At 39.7% G+C, this 21198-nt stretch overlaps 1 protein-coding gene across 3 annotated transcripts in view; it reads left to right on the top strand.

Moving 5' to 3' along the window:
• Positions 1–21198, top strand: part of ULK4 (unc-51 like kinase 4) — a 449508-nt gene that overhangs the window by 183168 nt on the left and 245142 nt on the right. For all 3 annotated transcript variants that reach the window (XM_064496686.1, XM_031470033.2, XM_064496685.1), the window contains exon 31: positions 16712–16760. In XM_064496686.1, the coding sequence (XP_064352756.1) occupies positions 16712–16760 (49 nt within the window). The remainder of the gene's footprint in view (positions 1–16711; positions 16761–21198) is intronic.

The following is a 21198-nucleotide window of genomic DNA, read 5'->3' on the forward strand; positions in this document are numbered from 1 at the left end:
CTCTCTGGGACCCAGCTAGTCCTGGGAGGGGCCTTCTCTCCGGAGTAAGCAAGGTCTTGAGATATCAAAGAATGAAAAATACAGAATGAAAAGACATGATTAGTATCCTAGGCCAATGTCCTCATTTTACACATGAGGAAAGTGAGGCCCCAGCTTGAATTGTGTGCCCTAGACCCAAGTCACTTTGAAGAAGATTCCATTTTGTCTCTGGACCTCCTAGTCTATTGTTCTTTGTACTACCCATCCAAGCCACTTTTTTTTTTTTTTTAAAGAAACCCACATGAATATCTCTATGGACTTCAAAGTCTGATTGTTTTAAGGTTTTTTTTTTTGGTCACATTTACTTTGAAGAATGGTCCCATTCCTCAGCATGATCATCGTCAGGGTTGTGCAGCTCTGGCCAAAGCACATGTGCGATTCTCCTCTGTTTCCCTTTGCCATCCTCATTAGGTTCTGGTGCTCCTCCTTCTTTACTTGATTTTATTTTTTATCATTGAGGCAACTTCTAGTACAGTTCTGGTTAGTAGTATGAGCCTCTTCCCTGGTTCAGCCTCTCCTTCCCTCGTTCTAGGATTTGAACCTGCTCTGCTCATGACTCAAACCACAGGGTTGAAATTCTTCCTCATTATGTTAATTACGATATAACCGATCATCCTTTCTCCTACAGGAGCCCACGAAGTCTTTACCTAAGCACTCATGGAGTAAATATTAAATTAACTCTCACTGTCCATCCCAGTATTCTGATTCTGATAGAATTATGAAAGGGCACCAATCTAAGACCCCAGGAGTATGATTCAAGGCATTCTGTTTTCCTTGGTGACTTGTGAGGAGGATCAATAGTAGTTGATCCAAATCTGTTTTGATGTCTTATCTTTTCACGAAATAAAAACCTCTTTATGTGAGTGTTTCCTGGTACAGTTGGTAGGAATACCTCTGCCTGTTTTCTTCCATTATTTTGTTTACCATCACAGATATTTCCACTGATTTCTTGGTGACCCGGTAGACATCTCATTGCCTGTCCTTATTGTCTGGGGTTTATTTCGGTCCATTGAGATTGTTCATCTCTGTCATTAGAAACAACTTAACCTTTTGAATCCATATTCTCATAGCAGCTGTATGTGCTGGAGGCTTAACTGATTTCATTTATCCTCCTCTGACTTGCATGACTCCAGTGACAGCTTTCCTCATAGGGTAGCGGCCAGGGACTGACCAAGAGCCCTACATGCTGATGTCCCTTTGGTCTCATGGTGCCTAGGCTCGAACTACTCACCTGTCATGTGGGAAGCCAGCATTTAGTTGAAGCCTTTGGTCAGAGCGGTCTCTGGTATTTGGGGGCTACAGTCAACAATAATTCACAGTTCCTTGCTTTTGTATTTAAATAGATGTTCAGAGACTTTTCACAGAATGCTGTGCAACATTTTCTCCTGAAGGAGTTCCTGCTTACTCACAGGAAAACTCGTTTACTTCTTTTCTCTTCTTTACAGTGTCTTCTGAAGTTTTGTGGTTGATTTCCATCATAGAATTATGGAACTTCAGAGCAAAATCAGCTTTGATAGTTTTCTACTTATAAGAAAAGTTAATATTACGTATTTGTTCACTGAGTCACCTGGCAACTAGTTGTTTTCACTGAGCTGGACAAAACACACAGGGTCCTGATTTTCATGAAGTTTATGAATGATGGGGATAATAGACATATAGAAATCCATAACACTCTCCCCCTTCCCCCAGTTTCAGCTAGTGATATAAGCAGTGGACCAAACAGTAAAGCTGGATTGGAGCATGGAGAGTGATGGGCTGGGGTCAGCTGATTTTGAGAGGGTGGTCAGAGCTTCTTTGGGAGGGTGACATATGAGATTGATGTCAGGGAGTTGAGCTGTGTTAATCCTAACTTCATGATTAAAGAAGGAGCCCTATGGTTTTTCAGGACTTTCAGAGAGGAATAATAATAGTGTCTGATGCTGCTGAGAGCTTCAGTAAGAAGAGGATGGAGAACTACCATTAGACTTGGCAACAGGACTAATTTCTCAGGAATTAGTTTCAGTGGCAGGCAGGGGCAAACGCCTGGTGGAGTTCATTGAGAAGGGAGTAATGAGGTGGAGGCAGGCAACGTCAGTAACTCTTCAGCAGAGTTTTCCTGCAAAGGAGAGCTGGAAAATGGGGAGTTGGAGGGAGATATGGAGTCAACACAGTTTTTCTTTTGTTTGTTCTTAATATTTTAGTGATGTTTCTATGTTGACCAGAATGATCTAGTGCAGAGGTTGGTAAATTGCTGCCTATGGGCCAAGTCCAGTTGACCTGCTCTTGTAAATAAAATATTATCCAAACATAGCCTCCCTGATTCATTTATTTATTGTCTGTGGCTGTTTTTGTGCTACAGTGGTAGAGCTGAGTAGTTTTGAAAGAGACCACATGGCCTGCAAAGCCGAAAGTATTTACTTCTGGCCCTTTACTGGAAGAGTTTCTCAACCCTTGATCTCATAGGAAGGGTGAAACTGATGAAGTCAGTGATGAGGAGTAGCCTCCAAGACTGATAGCCTTGCCTTCTAGGGGGTAGTCTCTGCAGTGCTCCCTAAGGGAGAAGTGTTAGAATCTAGTGCACATGCACGGAGGTAATAGGACTGGGAGATCAGGAAGTGGTGCTGTGCCTTTGGGATGCTTGGAAGTGAGATGTCTGAAATGGTGCAAGTAGTAGTCATAAAACTGTCTAGAAACTGGGTGCTTCAGCAGGGTGGGGGATTAGAAAAGAATTTGGAAGTGATGAGGTCAATGAATTGAGAGGTCATGATATTGAATTCTTACTTGGATAATTGGAAACTATATTATGTTTTTCTGTTTTTAGAATATTTGTAAAACCAGTATATCATATGTTAACTATCCTTTGTTGCCTGCTTTAACGTTGACAGTAAAATGGTAAAAAGTATTACTGTGATTGTGGTCATTTTTATGAGTCCCTCTTTTTATACTTGCCTTTAAAATTTTTATTAAGACATAATTATTTTCCCTGTGGAAAATGTGTTATATTTCCCTAATAAAGCGCTTAAGCATGTTCAGAATTACTATTTATTTTTAGCTGTGTCAGATAGGGCAGAACTCAGTCCTCTGGGAAACCCTTCTTAGAGGTGGGTTTTAGCCTGGTCTTCTATCTAGAATAGATTTTTTTCTATCTAGAAACATATCTACCGATAGAATGTTTTTTAAATATCAGGTGTACTACACCGTTGGCCATATTTTTTCACCTGCTCGTTTTTTGTTCAGACTTAGGCTTTTGAGAAACACTTTGGGCCTGTGATTCTCTGTGTCTTTCTTGGTGCAGCCTGACAGAGCCCCTGAGTGGTGGGCAGCGTGTGCAGCCCAGGGGTCTCTGGTCATCTCCTCACTGTCAGGAGCCTTGGGCTTCCTGGACCCATAGATGGAGCCAGGGACTGCTCCACAGACTCCAAGGTCATGGTGGAGATGACATGAAAGCATCGTGGAGGTAGTGCTTGCATATCCAAGTGCTTTTAGTGCAGGAGGTCTAGCCTAGCTACCAGAGTGTAATGTGAATTCTTGGGCTGCATTCGAGGCCTCCCGAGTAGTTAAACATTGGACTTAGTTCAGTGGCAGGCTCCTCAGTTCACCAGTCATCATTAGGAAATGAGTCCTTTGCATGGAGGATCCTTTCTCTGGGGTTTGTGCAGAGAGTTGTGTGTGTGCAAGTCCACAGTGAGCTTTTCTAGACAGTTCAGCAAGGAGGTGAAAGCTACGAGAGGCCTATGTTTCAGCAGCAATGAGACCTTCCCCATGAACAGTTCCAGAGTGAGAGTGCCAGTGCCCATGGGCATTGGTAAACCCAACCTTTCACAAGCTTTCATAAGCCATTGCTATCCAAGCGGTGGTACCCTTCGGTGGAACACTTGGTTTCTCATATACACACAGGGGGTACCCTCAAAGCAGCCTATTTTATCCTTTACCATAATAAATAGTTCTCTGTTTCTTTATCCAGCCACCAGAGGCATCATTATCTTCAGGATTTAAAAGGATTATTCTTTAAATTATTTGTTTATTTAACATCAGATTAACATCTTTATTTAATTGGTTCCCTAAGGAATGTGTCAAGTTGATAGTTGAACCATTTGCTTTGGACCAGAATATTAATGCATGATATGTTTATTTTAACTGATATATTTATTTATTTTTGCTTGGTAGGGGTTTCTAACTTTTCTTAGCGGCATCTTTGATTTTTGACTCATCAGTTAATGCCTTTTAGTTGTTTTATAATTGGAAAACAAATTTTTTTTTAAATTCCTGCTGGTGTTTAAATGTGCAGCACTGAAAACAGTGGCAAACGGGAAAAGATAACATTGTCTGGCAATGAAGCATTTCTGTGGTGCCCTTATACTTTGTGTTTATACAGTTATTGAGTCTCTTTACGAATCATGGTTCATTTAGAAACCTTTATTGACTTGATTATTACAGCCAGCAAAACTGTCATGGTATCCTAACTGTAGAATTAACAGTGAAACACATTCTCTTCATATAATCGATGTACCTTCTAAAGTCTGAAAGAATCAGTCCCTTCATGATATTTGGCAAACTTAAGCATCATATTTCTGCTGTCATGTGTGCACTTTCTTTTGGTGATGGACCACGGTAATTTACCATTTTAGAATTGGTAAATGCTTATGCTGCAGACTCCTTTTTGTTGTTGTTAATCTACTCTTGGTGAAGCCGGGCATTGTCTGAATACATCACATACACCTGTCACTGTCAGTCAGCTTTGTAGCACAGAGTGAAACCCAACCGCACGGAATGGAACGTGAAGCATAAAGCACAGACTCCCAGTTCAGTTCTCATGTCTCAGCACCAAACCCTCTTCCATGTCAAGTCTTCTGATTCTGTGTGATGACAGTTACTGGTCAGAATATATTACAGTGTTGGCTGTACAGACAGGGCTTTTGTCATGTAATTAAAGACCATGAGAACTGCCAGACTAAACAGTGGTCTGAGTTTTGAATAATGTTCTGCGGCTTCCTTGGCACGTTTTTATCACCGTCTTGAACATGTGTTATCACTTAGCATTCTTTGCCATAGCGCATATAATAGGAAAAAAACCCAGGCAGTGGAAGAGACTAACCGTGGTTCTTCAAGGAGGTAAATGCCTCAGAGATATCTTGTATACCCTCGGAGTGCACCGTTTTGGATGTACAGTGTCTCTTTTCTCTGCTTGGAGTCGTAAATCCTGCTGAAACCAACTGTTGATAAAGTAAACATTGGTCAGCTTTTAGGGACAGGCTTCATTAGGTATCCTGAAATTCTAAAAAAATAGTAAGCCCAAAGGGAAAATCGACAGAGACCTTCAAAAGCCTGTTCCTAACAATAAACATGAAATAGAGTCTCCCTCATTTTAGGAATCAAAGAAAATTCTGCTAAGATAATAACAACATCAAATTGGTTGAGTTTTTTTTTTTTAAATAACTTGAGAGCCTAGTGAAACACGCATTTCCATGTATTAGTACATCTTTTGTGACAGGCAGACTGCTAGGATGTATTAAACCTTAAATGTACCCTTTGATTACACTTCAAGGAATTTATTCTAAGAAAATAGTAAAAGATATACACAATTATTTATATACAAGAATGTCCACTGAAATGTTATTTAAAACAACAGCAACAATAATGGTAAAGACAGCTAGTGTCTGTCTTCATGGACTGCTTTCTGTGTACCAGACAGTGCAGGATGCTTCCCAGGCTCAAGCTTATTTGTCCCTCACCATCAGGCAGTGAAATAGGCAGGAGCATCACATGTGAAGAAAGTGACACTTGGAGTTTATTCACTTCCCCAGAAGCCCAGGGCTTGGAAGATGGAATGAGAATTTGAACTTATTTGATGCAATCCCTTAACCCCACTACATTTGGTTTTGTTCTAATGAATACTCGTAAAAAGTAGAAAACAGAGGGCCATCAACAGAGGACAAGTTAAATACAGTGTAGGTTAGAAAAGTATGTGGGGATAAGAACTCACATTTTAATTGAATGTGTAATGACATGGGGAATGTTTTTAATATGTTAAAAAAATCCCAATATATGTAGTATGATTTGAATTCTTCCACCTCATATTGTGATATAATATACCTAACAGTCTGTTAAAATAGGCAGATTCCACTTCTAATGCCAGATGCATTGTTGGCTTTGTGAATGACTATGAGCAAATGGGTTCACTAGTCTTAAGCGTCAATGTTTTACTCCATAAAATGGACTCAACTGTGATTATTAGTCATTAAATGAGTCCTGGCTGTCCAGGCAACACAGAGTACACAGGAAACGGTAGCTGTTATTTTAAAGATGGGGTTAATCCTATGCCCTAGATGAATAGAAAAACAAGGACTAATACATCAAAATTTGTTGATTTTCTTCGAGTGCTGGGATTGTAATATTTTATTTATAATGCTTTGCTATTTTCCCAAACATAAATTACATTTTGTGCCTTTGTATTTATATGTTTTATAGAAATTTGATATAAATAGTTATATACAATTAGTGTGGCTTTTTAGTAATTTTCTATAATCAAGACAAACCCATACATTTGTTAAGGACATGCCCACACACACACAGGCTGGTGGTTCTTATCAAAAGATATAACATGAATGACAGTCTGTAACCCATCTTACATGGTCAGCAAGTTGGCCTTTGCTTCAGTGGTTTCAAGTTGATCATCACTCTCTATTTTTGTCTGTTACCATCAGATCATGGATTGATCTTAGAAATACCTCCTGACATGAGCTTGGGGATACTAAAATTACTCAGTGTAATGAAAGTACAACTTACAAGAACTGGGACTCAACCTAAGATCTGAACATCAAGGAGGTTGAACTGAGTGTTGCACTGTTGTTTTTGACTCTTTTCCATTCCACTCCCATTGACCGCCTTGCTTCCTGCATCATGGGAACATTGAGACATCCAGATTTTCTTTTTCCTGCACTCTTTAAATTGTCAGTGTTCCATAGGTTTCTGTCCTCAGCTCACTTCTTTCGCCTCTTTCCAAACGGGACATGTCTTCTGGTCCAAACTTGCCTTTTCCCGATATGTTATCTTACTGTAGTATCCTAGAGCAGTTAAAATCATGAGTTCTGAAATTAGTGTGTACTTTGGGTAAGGTTCATTGTGAGTTTCCTTCTTTGTAGAATAAGGTTGCTCCTTCGGACCTCAAGGTCAGGGTTAAGTAAGAGGTGCAGCCCTCAGCACAGTGCATTATCGCTCGGGAGCGCCAATAAATGAGATTGCTGGCTGTGATGTGTGTTGTTCTGGTGGATGTCATGGTGGTGGCCTCCAGGGAGGGCAAATCGAGTACATGGAGTCATTATTTTTTTTTTCTTCACAGTTGCAATTTTAATTTTTTGCTCAATTATTTACATAATGAATATATATAATATTTACACTGTTTACTATACATGAATCAACTACAATGATGGATTGTGACATTTTCTTGACCATGCTTTGCCAACTAAAACTCAGACTTTAATTTTCTTGTCAGGATCTCTGAAGTCCAGTGCAGGGCCTTTGCTACTACATTTTCAACAGTATTCTTTCTTTCTTTCCTCCTCTCTCTCTCCTTCATCCAATAGATTTTCAAATCCTGTTGATACAACCTCTCTCATCTTTGTCTTTTCCCCTTTACTCCTGCTTTGGTTCTTGTCACCTCTTACCTTGAGAGTGGTCACTGGCAGCTGACTGCCCTTCTTCTCCCCAGTCCTTTTTGTGTTCAGTCAACCCTCTCACTGTAGCCTGAATGATCACTGTGAAAATGTAAAGCTGCTAATAACATCATTTTGCCTAATCCTTCCCTTAGTGGCCCCCAGTCACCTAGAGCAGGGGCATGTGCTAACTCAGCAAACTCTTTCTATAAAAGGCCAAATAGTAAATATTTTAGGATTTGCAGGCCATGTGGTCTCTTTTGCAGCTACTCAACTCCACCACTGTTGTGTGAGAGCAGCCAGAGACAGTATGTAAATAAATGAGAGTGTGGCTGCATGCCAATAAAACTTTATTTATGGAAGCTGAAATTTGAATTTCATGCAATTTTCATATATCATGAAATGTGCTGCTTTTGATTTTTTTCTCCATCCATTTTGAAACATAACAACTATCCTTAGCTTGTGGGCCACACAGACATTGGCAGGCGGCAGGGTTTGGCCTGCTGGCCAGAGTTTATCAAATAAGTTCAGCCTCCTCAGTATGGCAAATAAGATCTTTTGTGACCTGCCCTGGCTATTCCTCCAGCCGAATCTTTTGCTACCTTCTCTTTACCTCTTCCATTTACGCAATAAACTCGCCTTTTCTCTGTCCTTAATGTGCCACCCCCTTTTTGCTTTTTTTCATGCTGTTCCCTTTGTCCAGGACACAACTCATTCTTAGCTGTCCTCCCTTCCAGCCCTTCCCTCCATCCACTGCTTGTCGATCCCTCTGTCAAGGTTCAGCTTGAGCAGTACTTACTCTGCAGTGAGGACATTGAGCTAAGTGGCTGGGGTTTCTGTCTCAGCCCTACTTCTTGTTACTTGACCATTACCTTGTGCCTCAATTTTGTATCTGAAAAGAAAAGGAATTCTCCTTCTTCCTTCTTCCCCCTCCTCCCCCTCCTCCCCCCTCCTCCCCCTCCTCCTTTCTCTCCTCCTTCTCCTCCATCATCATCATCATCATCCTGTGGTTTCTCTTTGACAGGCCCCTCAGCTAGCACTGGGAACCATGTGTTCCACGTAGTAATTGTGGAGTCCATGTTTACTCTGTACCTCGGATAGAAGAGACTATTTCTTTTGTCCCTTCTGTATGCTTTATGGACATCTGTCCTAGCACTTAAAATACTTGATATAGCTCTTAGCTCAATGCACTGTACTCAGTAACAATAGGCACTCAGTAAAATTGCGCAAATGAGAAAGGGAGAAATCTTACCCTGACTTCAAGTAGATTCCAAAACAAAGATCTCTTGCATTTTGCCAACAGGAGGGGACTGTAGAAAATAAGCAGTTCATTAAAATTAAAAGAAATTTAAAGATATCTCATATACAATTGCTGTTTTTAAGTATTCAAGTAAATGAAATGCTGGCTGCAGGTCTAGTGGTCCTCTTAGGAACCTCATGTCCCTGCCAATCGTTTATTTTGCTGATAGCATTTCTTTCTGTTCACTCCCCTCCCCACTCTGGCACAAGGATGAGCATGCTTCTTTCTTACCTGTGGTTTCAATATTGTGGAGGTATGGGACCAATACAGAGTTGGGACTTGCAATGAGTGCCAAAGATGGAAAGAATTGTTCGAGAAAGGAAGCCAGTGCAGAGCCATGGGGTTCAGAAAGATAGAGGTTGCAGGCTCAGGACCCAGGCAGAACAGAAAGCACCACGCAGGTGGTGGGGAGATGGGGCACAAAGCCCTTGGCTGGTTAACGAGAGCATTGTTACCTGTGTGGGGACAGTTTGTGTAAAGCCGTGGACCAAATAGGACTTCCAGGCACACCACAGTGCCTGGAATTAGAAGGAATCATAGATGTCTTGTTAGTGAGTCCATACACTGCATGGAGATCCTCTTGACTGCAGCTTTTCCTTCTCACCTTCTATACTTGCTGTCATAGAAACACTGTTGCCTTGATTCATTCAACAGATGTGGATTGTCACAGGGCTGTTTTGGGCATCTCTTGAGGTAGTAGGAAGAAAAGAATTTTGCAGAGTTGCTAATGTACCATAAAGATATTCTGTTCTCCCCGAAAATCTCCTTTCTATTGGAAAACAGTTACTTTTTACCTAACCAATGTTCCTCTTACTGAAACTCATATCTTTTTCATGCTATTTTAGGCAGTGGGCAATTTTTGTACATCAGAGACACATTCTGGTATAGCCTTGTACGCTAACTTAATTCTAACACTTTCTCAGCAAATGAAGCAGTTGGCTTTATAACTTGGATTAAGTTATTTTTATATTGTGTATGTATTGTGACCACTGGGGTTCAAATTTTCTCAGGTAAGAAGTATAATGTCTGCTTATAAGAAGGATTCTGTAGATCTTTGTAAAATGACCAGATCTAAAATTCTCTATGCAATAGCTGCTAAAATCTTAATATTGCCTACCCCCCCCTTTTTTTTTGGTGAAAAATGTCTTTATATGTGTACCTTTACCTGTAAGACTTCTAAGTTCTCTGCAAGAGGATTAGCAAGCATTGCAGGCAAGGGCAAACATCTCAATGAGAAACACTACAAATATTCTTGCTTTCAGCATAGACATAATATCATGCCATAACTAAACATTATGAAACCATTTCCTTTTGAGGCTGATACACTGAACCAGTAATTTGAAATTCAGCTCAGTGTTAGAGACCTTTCATTTAAAATGACTGTTGTTCGTCCACTAGACTGGTAAATTATGTAAGTCATAAGAAACAAAAAAGCTTTGTAGTCTAGTGCTCCATCATGAACAAATGAGAAATCTAAAACTCCTAACCAGCATTGTTGGAAAGCTACCAAGTGTCCACCATCTATTTTGAATTTGTACACAAGTTGGCCAGAAGCAGCCTATTCAAAGAATCAAATATGAATTATTAAAAAAAAAAAAAAGAAGGCAGGGGTAAGATGGAATTGGGGTAGGGGTCAAGTTCAGGTCTGTAGTGGGCAGAATTCTAAGATGACCTTCAAGACTCCCAGCCTCTGGTGTATACACACCTTATTCAATTAAACACTGATTTTGTGCTGCTGTGAAGGGATATTACAGATGTCATTAAAGTCCCAAACTAGTTGACCTTAAAATACAGAGATTATCCGAATGGGCCTCACTAATCATATGGGCCATTTAAATTTGGTCTAGAGATCAGAGACAGGGACATCACAGAGATTTGAAGCTTGAGAAGGATGCTACCTGGAGGAGATTCTCCATTGCTGGTTTTGGAGATGGAGGGGGCCATGGACAAGGAGAAAAGGCCATGCAGCTTGTGCTTGGTTCTTTAGGAATACTCCTCCTTGGCTCCCAGCTGCCATGCTGTGAGAGGCCAAGGCACATGGAGAGGGCGGTGTACTGGGTGATCCAGTCAACAGCATTAACAGCCTTCCTTGAATCATCTGAGTCCAGATACCAGACATTTGAAAAAGAAGCCTTCAGTTACAGCCTCCAAGCTGTTCTGTCAACCCCAGACTTTGTGTCTTCCCAGCTGAGGCCTCAAACATCAGGGACAAAGACAAACCATGTCCACTGTGCCCTCTCCAGATTAACCATCTGTAGAATCCATGCATGTCATAAAGTAGTTACTGCTTTGTGACACTACATTCAGCATTTAGGGTTGGTTTGTTATACAGCAACAGATAACCCAAATAAACATTTTTATAAAATGCTATGGAAGCTAAATTTAAAAAAAGATGCACAGAATATAAGCAGAAATCACATAGGGTCACTTCCATGCTACTCTGTTGGTCAAAGCAGCACAAACCTGCCCAGATTCAAGAAGGGAGAACGCAGACTCCACTTCTCAAAGACAGGAGACTCAAAGAATTCGGGAGTCATTAAAAAAAAAACAACTTTACATTTTGAAATAATTTTGGCCTTACAGAAAATTTGCAAAAATAGGACAAAGAATTTTCATATGCCCTTCACCCAGCGTCCACTAATGTTGACATCTTATGGAGCCATAGAACAGTTATCAAAAGCAGGAAATTAACATTGATGTAATAGTATTCACTGATCTGCAGATCTTACTCTAGTTGTGCCAGATTACCCAGTAATGTCTTTTTTCTGGTCCAGGATCTAATACCAGATTCTGCAGTGCATTTAGCTTTCATGTCTCTTTCGTCTACTCCAGTCTGGGACAGTGTTCACTCACCCCTTGTCTTTCATGATGTAACACTTTTGAATTGACCAGGTTATTATTTTTGTAAGATGCCCCTCAAGCTTGCCTAACATTTACTCATGATTACATTGAGGTTATGCATTTTTGCCCAGAGTACCTGAGAAGTGAGGATGTGCCCTCCTTAGTGCATTGATATCAGGGTGTACGAGATGTCATGATGTCTTATTCCTGGTGACGTGAAGCATGCTCATTGGGTTAAGGTGGTCCCTGACAGGTTTCTCCACTGTAAGTGTCTTGTGGACAGGTCCTTTGACACTGTACAAATGGTCTGTCATCATATTTGGGTGGGGCCATATTTTTGAACTGCCAACTTTTTTTTGTCTTTAGATCCGGCAGATATAAACTTAATCTTTCCATTTTTGTCATTTTCTTGTCAGTGATTTGTGGCTGTTTGCAGGCTGGCTCTGGTCTGTGGGCTACGTTTTGAGCAGTAGCGTTCTAGGTGACACTTCTTCACCAGTTCAGTTTTCCTACTGCTGTCAGATCAGAATTTGAATAGCAAATCCACCTGTGTCATTCTTCTGCTTAAAATCCATCAGAGGCTTCCTGTACTTCTGGGTGAAAACCAACCTTAGCATGACAGTCAAGGCTACATCATTCTGCTCCGTCTGTCACGTTGTCCCTTTACTAGTTAGACTGCGTCTCTTCTCACCACCCTCTGTGTAGGCACACCTGTTTCCTCCACGTGGTGTAACTGGCCAGTCCCCTGTCTTCAAGGCTCATGGACACCTTTTCTCAGTAGTCTAGGCTCATAAGCTTTTCCCCATGTCTCAACCCCTATGTCCTGTGTAGATACCTTGGATAGAAGTTGATTTTTGTTTTTATATTTGGTTATGTATCTCTTAATCTGCTTAACTCTGAGCTTTAGCACATGAAATTTGAGCTTTAGATTAGCCCATAGTTGGGGTACAGTAGTACTAATCCTAAATTGAGATAGTTTCTAAGAAAAGTACTACTTGTGGTCTCCTGTGACAAGATGGGTTCCAGAAATGCGGAGATGGTGGGTGGGAAGCCCTTTGGGGAAGACAGGGTCCCTGATGGACAGGGTCAGTCAACAGAGACTGTGGCTCTAGACTTCTAGCCCTTCTTTGTGTGTTGTCTTTACCCCATGGGTAGATAAAAACTTCAAGCCAGGAAGGAAATCCAAGACAGTGCAGCCCCCTGGATGGACCCTCATGTCTATCTCCATAGGCCTGCTTTGTCACTGTTGGGGACCGCTTTCTTTGTCTTGAGAAACTGAGCAGAGAGCTGGCGGATATCCTCTCCCTGCATCTTTCCCTGTGTTTTAAATTTCAAAGGAAAGTTTACACAAATGTAAATAATGGTTGAAACTCAGCCTAACCTATTGCTGTAGCTCTCTGAACAGAAGTAGAATGATCACCCTGTTCCAGATTTTCCTAAGTTATAACTAGTCTTTTATATCTAAATATTGCTAGACTTACTTTATATTTAGTGCTGTTTTCAAAATATATGAAATATAATTGTGTCAGAAAAGAGAAAACCAAGGTCACCATGATTCCCTAAGTCACCACTGATAACTTTACCTCAAAAGCAATTGTTCTTTCTTACATCAAAGGTGTTGACCTATTATTTAGAGTATACATTTAAATTCTTATAGTATTCATAGCATATTTTATGATAAAATCTTATAAATTTGTGTAGTAGCTTCCACAGATAAGTCTCAACTATTTATCAGAATTTAAATATATATTTTAAATGACTTACCAAGTATCAGTAGATACATTAAAAATTTTATCAATAAATAAAATAATATATCAGTAAAGTAAAAAAAGTTCTCAACATCAGTGGCAACATTTACTTTAAGAATAGGAGGGAATTAGAATTTGAAGTAATGTAGCCTAAAGCTTTTCCTAAATTCATTCAAAATCTTCTAATTTAAATAGCACCTCTTTTAATTATATAAGCCTTTCACCACACACAATCTAATCATTAAATTACACTGTTAAAAGGAACAAGAACCACCCCCCCCAAAAAAAGAAAACCAAAGGTAAAGTAGTCCTAGTAACGGAATTTTGAAAGGGCAGTATATTTCAGTGTAATCATATGGAATTACTTAAACACAGTATGCTTACATGGCTAACACAAAGGAAGAAAAGTATACTGTAATGCAGTTAATATCTTCACAATCCTTTGAAGATTTGGGATAATTTCAAAAAGATCTCTACTTTGTTTTTGGTTTTAAAAAATTCAGATATATCTTTTTACTTCTATCCTTCAGCCTGTTCATAAACCATAGAAATCTCATTCTTTTAGAGTTAGGAAATAACTGTCTCATGTAGTAAAATGATATTGGTCATTTAAATAAGGGGGGCCAACCACAACAGAGCCCCAAATAAGGTAGCGTTTTGCCTCATGATTTTCCAAAGTCTGCTATGATGATTGAAGACTTGCTACTTTATCAATTCCCTGAAAATTTGTTTAGAGGTAAGCCTGGTCTTCACTGGTCTACAGGGACCTGAGCCCTGGACCTTCTCTCCAGGGTACCAGATCACTCAGCGCACATCAAGGGTGTGATGGTTTGAGAATGGGGGCCTCTAACTACCTGTGGTGGTATGAGGGGAGACTCTTAAAGTAAGCAGATTGATTTTTAAATATCAAAATTTAAGAACATATTGAAGATAAATGACTGTGGTCTCCCAAGCAATCTAAAATCTGTGGATTTCAGATGGTTTATCTACAACTTGCAGTTAAAAAAAAAAAAGCATTTTATGTCACTACCCATATACAGACCTATAAGTGAAATAAAAATGCCACGGAACAATAATACTATGTGTGCTTTAGAGTTCTTTGGGAATTACATTTAAGGTTAGTTCACGAGTCACAGAAAATGTTACAGAAAAAAAAAATTGTGTGGTTTTTTTTTTTTTTTTTTTTTTGCATCAGAGGTGATTTTACCTTGAGTTCCCTTTTTCTTTACCAAATGTGGCTTTAAATTATGTGTTAGTTAAATCAAAGAACAAAATTGTTACGATTGACTGTGTTCAAAAGAATGTAATTACCAAAGTGTTAGAATTTAAAGTTAAAGGAGATTCTTATTGAAAAATAGAAGGAAAAAAAAAAAAAAAAAGAGATACTTAAGAGGTAGTCCAGGCCAGCCTGCTCATCATGCAGAGACCCAGAGAAGAACTAGCTGCAATTATAAAGAATGATTTAAGGTCATTTATGTAGTCATAGGTTAGTAATAGAATACATTTTAAGATATTGTTATGAAAAGTCTGGTATTGTAAGTGGCTGCTTCTGAGTTTGAATGTTGGGGTAAGCTGTGATGGGGGAGCTATAATGTTTAGGTACCATGGGGAAGTAGTGGTACCCGTGTCCCTGTGACTTTCTTGGCTTTGGTTGCTAGGTCATCTCAAAAGATGTGTGTGCTTGGCTCTTTCAACCTATGTCATAAAAAGACCAATTTAGGAAGTAATACGGTCAACGTCTTGGAAGTTGAGGAAGATAATTAAGTATGTGCTAGCTTAAAGTTGTGCTTGGTCTTGAGTCTATGCATTTCCTATCCTGTCCAGGCAGGTCTAGGGAGCTCCACCCTCATATCTTAGCCTTCAGTAGCCCAGGAAAGTGAGAGAATGCAAACGAATTTAATATTTGTAGTCAAAGTCTTGTCCCTCTAATATATAGAGACTACAGAAAACATCCCGTTTATTTTTGCTAGATACTGAGGTAGGGCTTGCTAAGTGCTTCAGTCTTTCGGAAATCTCTCTGTATCACAATTTCCTTTAACAGATATTTGTAAAACACTGTGATCTTTTTTTGGCTAGTCTCATAGGCTTTTCTTTTATCAATGTGTTATCATAGACAGACAAGCTCCAGGGAGGCCAGATGATAAATTTCCTTTCTATAGCCTGGCATTTTCTCTGAAATAGACAAACAACACATACCTACAATAAAAGCAACATGCTTGTCTTAAGTGTTGTAGTTTATCCTACAAAGTAAATTCTGATAAAGTTAAGGAATCTGATTTTATTTTTTAACTGAAGCAGGATCAGCAGGTTATAGCTTGTGGGCCAAATATGGGACACTGCCTGTTTTTGTAAATAAAATTATATTGTAAATTTTGTAAATAAAATTATTTATGCCTGCTTTTACATTATAGTGACAGAGGTAAGTAGTATCTAGTATAGCTATAGAGACTATGTGACTGCAAAGCCTACTGTCTGGTCCTTTACAGAAAAAAACAGTTTACTGACCCCTGGACTAAAGGAATATTTAAAGACTGAAGTATTGTTCTTTCAAAAACTATCACTTTTAGGTCAAGGCTATTTTCCCTTAAATTGAATGAAAAAATTCTTCTGCTACAAATAGATGACAGTCTATAACTAAGTTTGATGAGAGAAACTGCCTAGAAAGTATTGGGCAATTGGTGTCTACTTTTTTTTTTTTTCAAAGTTAAAGATCATTGAAAATCATTGTACATTAAATCATTAATACTGAGAAGATAACTAATGAGGCATGTATGAAAGATTACAGTGTGGCACACTTATAATTTAACTGCGCAGGGAAGATTGGCTATCTTATTTCAGCTGGCATTGCCTACTTTGATAGTCTTCGTAATTGTGAATTTTCATAAATTTTTGCATTTATTAATACCAGTCTATTTGAGATTTTACTTACTACAGATCTATAAGGCTCTGCTAATAGTCATTTGCAAAGATGCCCCATTTTTTTTTGTTTAATAGATGTAGTTCAGTTTATTAAAAAATAAATATTTAATCATACTATTTCTCAATCACAGAATTTGAGCAATAAAACGTGGGGCTGCAGTGCCCGATATCAGGGTAGCAGTTGAAATATGAGTTACCTAATGTGTGGTTATCTTTTAATTTTTTTTTAACAGGCTTGTGGAAGAAAGCAAACTGATCCCACGCATTTTTGAAGTAATTCTGGTAAGAGAAGAAATGTGTGTCTGATATTCAACTGCATTTAAAATTTTTTTAAAGTTTTGACCACATTGTATGGTTGGGTTCTAACCCTAACTCTGCGTGGAAGGATTGTGTGTTCATCATGTCACTTAACATTTTTGGGCCTCAGTTTCCTTGACTGAGTCCTTGTCTTGTCTGAGCCCTTGTCCAGCTCTGAAATTGTATAGGGACATTGTTTAATGACCTTCCCACTTTCCAAAAATCCTTTGCATTTTATTTGTGTTGTGTTAAAAAGTGTGTTATCGAACATAGAAGAATATTTTATCTGAGGTTGGTTTGTGAAAGAAGGGCAGAATGATGATCTCTGTGCTTCAGTGTGAATTTTCAGAATGAAGCTCTCTGACTTTGCAGTCACTGGGTCAGATGACAGCTTTATACCTGTGGGCAGGAAGTTGTCTTTTTCAGAATGTAGAATAGCTTAGCTTCCATACACTATTTTTTTCTATTCATGGAATGCAGCCTGATTGAAAACCACCTGTTAAAGAAAACAACTTTCCTCTCTGATTCCTATGAGGAGAGAATAAAATGGGATATAGGATTGGCTTTTCTTACTCTTGATAAATTCCTACTTATACTAAATGTAAGTCTGAGAATTACACTGAAAACTGACTTGGTGTTGATAGCAAGGGAGAGCCCTTAGCCAAAGAAATGTTTTCTTGTACCCTGGTGTGTTGTCCCCCTTCACCAACAACCTTCCCTCCATAGCTAACTGACAGCACAAGGGACAAAGGAGGGGACACGTCCCCAGCCAGATCAGCCTGCCTTACCTTGGTCCTTGCAGAACAACGGCTGTTACTGTCTGATAACCCTACACCTGGAAAATTAACTCTCTTTACTATCCTAAAATATTAATCTCTAAGCTGTTTGTGTGCTGATAGGACTAGGTGGTGAAAACATCATTTTTCTTAGCCGCAGATCACCCTTGTTCTTTGAGGAGAGCTGTTGGGTTTACTAAGTCATTTGAATTTGGTGGGGAGCAGGATTGAGAGGGGGTCATATTCCCACATCATGAGCAAGTGACAATAAGGTGACACAGAGCAGCTGTGCTAAGAGGATTGAATTGCTTCGAATAATTAAAGGGGATTTTAGAGGCAGTGTCAGGAGAAGAGAGAGACAGAAAGCAGATGAAGAAACATGGAGGACACTGGGGAGATTGACGGAGATTTTTAAGCCTGGCCATGTGGTACATGCGTCTCCCCCTTCAGTAGGGTATATGTTACTGGCTAACTTGTCGTGGTGTTGGGTTTGTTGTTGGAGGGCCATGAACAGTGAAGTAAACTGCTGGGTTCCACCGCATGGTTGGACATGGGGCAGGAGCCAGAGCTGTCCCAACTCGGCCACATCCGGCTGGCATTTGAGAAGAAATGTGGGTTACAGACACAGAGAGCCTGAGCCAGAAAGGGCCTTGACTTGTGGGTGTGACCCACCCCATTGCTGGGGTAGGAGGGCTGCTGACCTGCTAAGATCCATACAGCTTTTTTCTTTTTTTAAATTGAAGTATAGTCAGTTATAATTTGTCAGTTTCTAGTGTGTAGTATAATGTTTCAGGCATACATATACATACATAGGTTTGTTTTCATGTTCTTTCTCATTGTAGGTTACTAAAAAATACTGAATGTAGTTCCCTGTGCTATACAGAAGAAACTTGTTTATCTGTTTTATATATAGTAATTAATATTTGCATCCTATGTTTTTATTTTTTTAATTTAAAAATTTTTACTTGTTTGGTTATTTTTTAATGGAGGTACTGGGGATTGAACCTGGGACCTCATGCATGCTAAGCATGCACTCTACCACTGAGCTATTTCCCTCCCCTACAGCTCCTTTTGTGACTGATAAATAGTTATCATCCCATCCTTTGACAGTCATCTCAAAGTCTAAAATCCCTACACCTGGAAAATTATTCCTCGTAGGTTCCTAAAACTCCTCCATCCTTGATGAATCATTGTATGACGAGTACTTAGCAAAGCTTCATCTTTGACAACTGTTTAATTAATCAATGCCACGATTTAAACCCTTGTGACTGTGTTGTACCTGTTGTGGGGGGTGGGTGGAGGTGACATAGACTCCCCAGGTCAGGATTTCAGCTGGTCCTGAGCCGTGTGATCTAAGAGGCATTTCTGGGGTGATGCTCTTTCTCCAGCCAGAACAGCTGGCTCTCATACTCAAGTTTCTTGCAGGCTCTTATTTTAAAAAGAGGTCCTGCTGCTAGAAAAAAGTAAAGAGAAAAAAAGTTGGAAATCACTGCTTTTTGGAACAGGACTTTTTGACATCCTAAAGAACATTATTGAATCCCTAGTCTACTTCTGTTTTTCTTAAGTTAAATAATCTCAACTTTTTTCTCTGTATAAATACATTTTTAATCAATGAAGTGTCTATGTAGCAGTTATCCTGTGAACTATTACCTTGTCCTTCCTAAATTTTTCTCACTGAGATAGACATAATAGAGTATTTTATTGATTCTATGCTGTACATTTTTTTCTGTATTTGTACATTTCTGAAACTAGGCTATACTTTCTAAACCAATGACATTTTACAGTTGCTTTCAGCCAAGTGACCTCGTTGTCATTGCCTTAACCAATTCATCTCACTTTTCTTTTTCTTTTTATAAGTGCCCAAGAGTGGTGTATTATAAAATATATGTCTGGGTAAGTTTAAAAGAGCTCTTTCAATAGAAATGAAATGAAAATTCTAAGTAATAAGAAACCATGTCATAGTTTAATTGGCAGCATTTTTCTTTCTTAGTGTTTGATAAACTAATGGTGTATCTTAGAACTGATGGAGTCCTACATTCAACGAAACATAGGTCAGGTTTGGTTTCTCAGTTCAAAGGTCTTGGTAGTGTCTAGCATTTATAAAGCAGCTTATAGCAATGATTTGATCAGAATGAGACATCATGAAAAGATTGTATGGGACTCTGCATGCTTGACTTATGTCTCCTAACCACATTAAAAAACAAAACAGCATTTGACTTGTTCACCTGGTGGTCTATTGTGACCTCTTGATTTTCTTCTACTCTTAGCCCTTACCTGTTTTCCACCTTCTGTTTGATGAATTAAAGCCTGATTACAGCCTTTATAACTTCCTCCTTCCTTTCTAGAGGTCCTCATATGATGTGCTCTTAACCACAATACATCCTCTCTTAGGTGTTTTTCACCAAGAAAGCAAAACTATCTCTTCTGGTGGGCTGGAATCACAGTCAGCTTCTGTGTCTTTCCTGCAGGCCTAGAGGAAAATGATGATGAAAAGCTGTATTAGGGGAGAAAGACAATACTGTGAATTCCAGGGGAGGGAGCGATTGACTGTTCAGTGTGGGGAGAGGAGTCTCATAGAAGAAGGAACTTTTGTACAGAGCCTTGAGGGGGTTGTCATCGGGAGAGGAGGGTGTTCCAGCCTAGGGGATGGTGAGTACTTCGACATGCCTGGACCAGGAACATGGAGAAGTGGTAGGGAGTGAGTAGTTTGGGACTCAGTCCTGCAAGGCTTTATACTGTGGTTCTTTCTTATTTGTTGGGTTTGCAAATAATTTATGCTCTTCAAAATCCAAATCCTGTAGACAAACCAGTGGTTACCAGTGGGGAGACAGAAGAGGGGAGAGGCGTTATTGGGATAGGGGAGTAAAAGGTACAAACTATTATGTAATAAATAGGCTACAAAGATACATTATACAACATGGGGAATATAGCCAATATTTTGTAATAGCTATAAATGAAATATAACCTTTAAAAAATGTGAATTGCTCTGTTGTGCACCTATAACTTACATAATATTGTACATCAACTATACTTCAGTTTTAAAAAAATTAAAATATTTCAGGATCCTCTACTTAAACAAACAAACAAAAAATCTTTTTGAGCCCTTTTGCTGCGTGGGCTATGTGCAGTGAGTGAGAGGGTAGGCTGCCTAGCCCCCGGGGTTGGGTCTGGGAGAGAATCAGGCTTAGGATCTTGGGCTTATACTGGAAACTTGAAACAGGTTGAAAGCTAGCTTCTGGGAGTTGCCTGCACGTCTCCATCAGCAAGGCTGTTGAGATCAGCTGGAGGGACCACAGGCAGGGAGCCTAGAAGACAGAGCCAGGTTCAGCGGTCTGATCTGAGGGCCCAGGAGTTCTCAGGTCACCCTGAAGGCAGAGAGTAGGCAGAATGTTTTCATCCTGGGTTCCAGCTGCAAGTGTCCCTGCTCTCAGCAGGCTGAGCGGTGGAGAATCCAGGGAGCTGATCACTTACGAAAAGGAGCTGTCACAGCAGCTGGGCGCTGCTTCGTTGGCAGGGCCCACCTGGGTGAGACACTGCATTTTGATTGGTGACATGAGGCAGCTGTGCTGAGAGGGGAGCAGATGCTCAGGCAACATGCATTGAATTAAGCTGAATGGATTCCCGTACAGTCTTTAGGTCTGCAAAAC

This window comes from Camelus dromedarius, chromosome 17 (assembly GCF_036321535.1).
Source record: "Camelus dromedarius isolate mCamDro1 chromosome 17, mCamDro1.pat, whole genome shotgun sequence".
NCBI lineage: Eukaryota > Metazoa > Chordata > Mammalia > Artiodactyla > Camelidae > Camelus > Camelus dromedarius.